Source organism: Fragaria vesca, unplaced genomic scaffold (assembly GCF_000184155.1).
Source record: "Fragaria vesca subsp. vesca unplaced genomic scaffold, FraVesHawaii_1.0 scf0513126, whole genome shotgun sequence".
NCBI lineage: Eukaryota > Viridiplantae > Streptophyta > Magnoliopsida > Rosales > Rosaceae > Fragaria > Fragaria vesca.
The window spans coordinates 429,152-434,972 of NW_004443445.1; the positions used below are offsets into that span (position 1 = coordinate 429,152).

The 5,821-nt window shown below is 36.9% G+C and overlaps 1 protein-coding gene across 1 annotated transcript; it reads right to left on the reverse strand.

Annotated features, from left to right (window-relative positions):
• Positions 1-1,305: 1,305 nt before the first annotated feature.
• On the reverse strand, positions 1,306-3,227 carry LOC101292657 (vicilin-like antimicrobial peptides 2-2-like). Its single transcript, XM_004309850.1, has 4 exons — positions 2,891-3,227; positions 2,546-2,727; positions 2,315-2,395; positions 1,306-2,118 (listed from the first exon to the last, which is right to left on the reverse strand). The coding sequence occupies exons 1-4, from the start codon at positions 3,225-3,227 to the stop codon at positions 1,306-1,308; spliced, it is 1,413 nt and encodes a 470-aa protein (XP_004309898.1).
• Between the last annotated feature and the right edge of the window lie 2,594 nt (positions 3,228-5,821).

Consider the following 5,821-nt stretch of genomic DNA (forward strand, 5'->3'; position numbering starts at 1 on the left):
AAAATACATCATGAACTCATATATATCATCAACAACTTCATACCATATCAACACAATAATATTATAAATTAATTAACATATATATATCTACTATTTATTAACAACAAATTAATTCATATATATTATCAATTCAAATCATCAACCAAATCGATCAACACATATATATATACATCCAACGTACTCAAAATTAATCAACTCAATCACAATCAAAATCAATAAACTCAATCACACTTAAAATCGATCAACTCAAATAAAAATCAATTAATCAACATATATATACATATACGTACCTATATATGGCTCCACAAACTAATTATGGACAGATTTCGACAACACCCAAACTTTTTCTCCCGTTTTTTCTTCTCCCGTTTTTTTTCCCAGATGAGCTGCTACTGTCCAGATCCGCAAATATAAAGCACTTTAGCCGACGACATATTAATTTCGTCGGCTAAACTTTTAAATATTTCGTCGGCCATAGTTTGTGAACTTTAGCCGACGAAATAAATTCTTTAATCGACGAAAATTTTTTTTCGTCGGCTAAAGTTTACCATAGCCGACGAAAATTTAACTTAGCCGACGAAAAAATGCTTCGTCGGCCTGGTTTTTTTTTTTCGTCGGCTAAAGCCTTTCTTCTGGTAGTGAGATTTCCCTTTGATAACTTCTCCCATCAGTTTTCCTCGACAAATTTTATTCTCAAGGAATCTCTTACTTAAATTGATTTCAAGATTTCTTGAGCCTACCGAATCAAAACAAAATAAGACAATACTTCACCAAAGTTTTTAACGGAACTTTCAGCATTATAATGTTCAATCATGTGTAAAACTAAATTAATCGATTCTTAGGAACCATTGCATAATATTCATATGCAGTGTCAATATATTAGTACTCGATTGAAACTAAAAATTAAAAAGTGTTTGAAGTACAATAGTTAATATGAACGTCTTAAACGAGATATTTTATTTTAACTTAAGTTTTTTTTATTTTTGATATGAATGTCTTTTTTGATAATTTTACGTACCCATAAAGTCTTATATAATTTGTATAAAAAAAAATATGTATTTAACATTTTGATATGTATTTAAGGGATGTATCTAAATTGAGTGACCAAGAGAATGAAGAGATGCATCGATTGAACGAAAATTGAAAAGAAACGTGAGGCTAAATTAAACAAAATTGCTCAAAGAGGTGTGCCCTAAAAACAGCACCTTCGAGCTTCTTAGCCTGAAAAACAAATAGCTATTGATCTTATTCACCAAACCAAAGTCGATCCTCGATCAAAAGCCATGAACATGTCATTCCCGAAGCTCACCAGTCTGCCATGGGGATCCCATCTGCCTTTGGATGCCTCTCCGCATTGTAAGGCAAGATGACAGCTTCGCGCTGAGCATTAACAAAACGGTTCAACCTCCCCTCACTCACACCAAAAGCAGCTGCAAGTTCCGGACCTCTTAGAGCTTCAAGCATCGAGGTAGAACCGGCCAAAAATTGTGGATGGTTCGGCTGCGACGAGGTAGTGAACCCGAAAATATGAAGTTGCTCCTTGTTTGAAGCCACTTGGACAAATGGGAAGTATCTCGGCACCCAGAACACACTCCCTGGCTTTAGGTTTGCCTTCATTGCCAAGGTTCCATTTGGAAACACAATCTGCAGATGTCCTGAGCCTCTTAGAACGACGCCGTATTCTGTTGCAGTTGGATTCACATGTGGTGCCAACATCGATCCTGCCTTAAGATTCACAAGGTAAACGCCAATGCCGGAGCTTTGTAGGGGCGAGTAATCAGATTCATCAACTGACAAGCTCGATCCGTAGTTGTTCTTGAAATCCGGCTTCCTGTTGTAGAGGTTGTAGGCCTCCTGGGCGTGCTCGTGATGAATCTGCTTCCTCTTCTCGTTTTCGATTGTTCCGAACATAGAGATCAAGAGTTTCCTCCATGACCATGGTTGGGTTTGCTCTTGTTCTTGTGGGAAGTCGACCATTTTCTTTAGTTCTTGTAGTCTGTCATGCTCTTCCATGCTTAGGAATTTTTTCCATAGGTTTGATGATTGGGAATTATTTAGAGATACAATTGGACCCTGGTGTTGCCTTGACAATACATGCCTTAATTCTGAAGTTGAGACCTGAAATACACAGAAATTAATCCTCAGTATGTCTGCATTATTACTGTACGCATCTCTTAAAATTTGTTGCCAGATCTGTAAATGAGTGTATCACGTACATAGAAGTACACAGTAAAATTTCCTCGCATTTCTAATGATCATTATTGTTAGAAATTTGGGATTGTAATTTTAATTTCGAAGTCATTGATATGCTTACGTTAAATGCACTTGTGAGTACTCCAGAATCGAACCCAGCAAGGACAGATTTTGGGTAGTTTCCTCCACCAATGAAGAAATTCTGCATAAGTAAAAACCAATGAAACTAGGTTAGTTAGAGACTCATGCATGGACCTATGTAACAGAAGGTACTAGCCAGGTTTGATAACTAGGATAGGCCTAATGAATCAAAAAGCTAGATTTATCAAGATCACGAAATGATTAGTGTTACCTCCAAAGTACCCATTCTCAAACCCTCGGATGTGTCAATGCTGAGAATGAGCTCAAGTCTGTGGCCCTCCTCAACATTCTGCAAGTAAAATGTTGAACCAGCTGGGATTCTGTACAAATCCCCAGCCTTCAATTGCCTCTCTCCGAGTTCATGATGGTGTACGAGTCCCACATTTGCTCGCCCTGGAACAAAATTATAATGAGAATTCCATTGTGGCCTAATAGTTAATAGAATATAAGATCATCTATGCATGACTTGTAAATATGCATAAGCACAAGAACAACACCGGTACCGGAATTTGAAGATGCATGATGATCGATGCATGAGAAAAATATAGTAATATACCTGTGTGGACAAAGAGGACCAGACTGGAGTCAAGGTACTGAGGGATGAAAAGAGAGTTAGGTTCCATGGAGAGAAACCCAACATTGATATGCCTATGAACCATTCTCCTACCTACACTCCTCACCACCCTCATTTCCCCAGCTTTAGTTCTCAGCAGTAGTCTAGATCGTTGCAAAAGGAACCAATGGTGATGCCCTCTGTGTTGCGCATCCCAATTTTCTTCTCTCTGATCCCAGTCCTCGTCTTGGTGATGATCGAAGTTCATAGCCATTGCCATGACTCCAAAGCACATGACAATTACAATAACCAGGAGGCTCATCATCACTCTCTTTCCCATTTTGAATTGATTTGTTGAGTTCTTCTCAGTAACACTCTGATGAGTTTGTGTGAAGTGGTGGGATGGGGTGTGGGTTTAAATAGAGGGGACCAGAAGAGTTAAAGTGAGACAAGTGTTATGCCATGTGTGCAGAGAAAGGTTCCAACACCGATCTAGAGAGAAATACTCTTCAGGCAGATTGAAATCTTAGAATAGCCTACCGATATTACTGCTAAAACTTAGTCTAACCAAGACTAATCATCCTTATTGCACAAATATTTACATACAATATATATATACACACACACACATTAATACTTCATGGAAAATTCTACGGTATCTACATCTACATGTATGTGATACCCATATTACAAATGTGACAACATATTTATACTTAAAGTGGTAATGTTGAGTCATATTATTTGTAATCTTATTCAAATAATTGTAATTCCAAATGTACAACCATGTTACAAATTTTTGAACAAATTGTTCTCAATGTTGTAATTTTGTTTAACTATATGTAAATAGTACTGTAAATAAATATGACACTATAGTTCTCAATGTTGTAATTCAAATTGTAATTTTTGTTCAACTACATGTCTATATATATATAAAATAAAAGTAGATATACAAGAAATTTTGAATGCTCCCGAATGATCACGTGACAGTTTGACGAGGTCCACCCTTGCCAATTAAATTTTGACATTTGGATTTATTACAACTAAAATATAAACTAAGGTTTTCTATATTTTGTGAAATGACCGTCTTGGGTTTTTTATGAGTTTGGCCTAGGGTTTAGGGTAAAGAGTTTAGGGGTTAGGGTTTAGGGTATAGGGTTTAGGATTTAGGTTTAGGGGTTAGGATTTAAAATATCAACAAGAAACCCAAAATAGTCTTTGACAAAATCAAGAAAATTGTTTTTTATCATAAAAATCCACATGTCAAAATTTAAATAGAATGGAAGAACACGTCAGATTACTACGTGGTGTTTGGGAAGGATTAAAGTACCGTACTTTGTCTCCTTCATTAATTGGGAAGTGAATCACCTGTTCCCGATTTACTTGTGCCAATTATGTGCCACCAATACCCTACTGACAATTGTTCTTATCTCTAACCTCACTTAAACTCTGTTAACTTTGCTAAAAATAAAATAAACTTAAGAAAATCAAATAATATTTTAACACAACCCAGACTTTTTCTTCACCACCATATATCGCACGTACAATCCACAAGCCACCATCCATGGCAGACTCCAATCTTCAGACCATAGACCAAAACCAGACATCTGAACCCAATCCATTCCCATTGTATTTGGAAATAAAAACACATCTTAAACCAGATTTTTCTTCGTCCTCACGACCTCACCGCCATCAATCTCTCTGCAATTAAACCAACAAGCCCTAAACCTCATTAATATCACACCTCTTCCACTTCCGAACCCCTCCAAAATCATCCACTCCCCCGACGACCTCCGCTGCTTCCACCACTGATACCGGCCAACGCTTCCTCGGCTTCGTCGTTGCCCTATCCCCATCCATTTGCGCCAAGAAAATCTCCAGCCCCTGCCATCAATCCATCATCACTTCTCCAATTGGAATAAAACTATAAAAGAAAGACAGAAGATTGAAAGAGAAAAAAAAAAGACCATGAAGAAGAAGAATAGAAGGAGACCGAGTGTTTATCTTTTTTCGTTTTTCTTAAGTAAAAAACTAAATTATCTTAAGGTTAACAGAGTTAGACTTCTGTTAGTTAATGTTTAGTGGAATTCCAAATGTCAATAAAGTATTGGTGGCACATAATTGGCACATACAAATTTGAGAATGTGATTTACTTCCCATTAATTGGTGCATATTCAAGGAAATCAAAATACCAAATAAATGCAAATGATATGGGTCGAATAGTTTTCATCATATTGAAAAGAGTGATCTTAAATATATATAGTAGATTTAACATTAGGTCATATACCAATATATATTCCATCCTCAACAACATTCATAAGAGAATAATTGTTGCTCGAGTCACTGGGCGGGTCACTTCATGGTGGCGGTTCGGCTAAAGTGGCGACGCGGCGTAGTCTGTGTCAACGTTAGGTTAGGATCGGTTGGTAGCCTAGGGTCTACTTTGGGTCAAAGCTTGGGCTTGAGTCCTAGTTTTGAGGCCATCCTAGGCTATTGAGATAATTTATGTAGTCTAGGCCATTGAGTTGATCTACGTTACGAGCTTCATTTTCATAATTGATATATCAGAATTGGGATTGCAGATATAAGGTTGCTTATATAAGGACATAAGGTAACTTATATAAGGTTTGTGCATGGGTGGTTGCTTGCCTGGCATTAATGCAGATACTTTTAAAGGGTTCGATCTCGAGCTCATGGCTGCTCAGTTAGGTATTATGATCATGATTTGGCTCCCGGTCTTTCTTTGATTTGGCTTGGGTCTTGCTTTTTGTTTGTTTATCATTATCCAGGTTCACTAAGGTGATTGATCAGTAGTGGCAAATAAGATATGAATGCCTAGACTTAAGATTTTCAGACTTAAATCGAACTCAAAGTTAGACTTCAAATAGTAGTGTGCATTTAGGTTATAGATATAAAGATTTTTAAAAATTGAAGTTA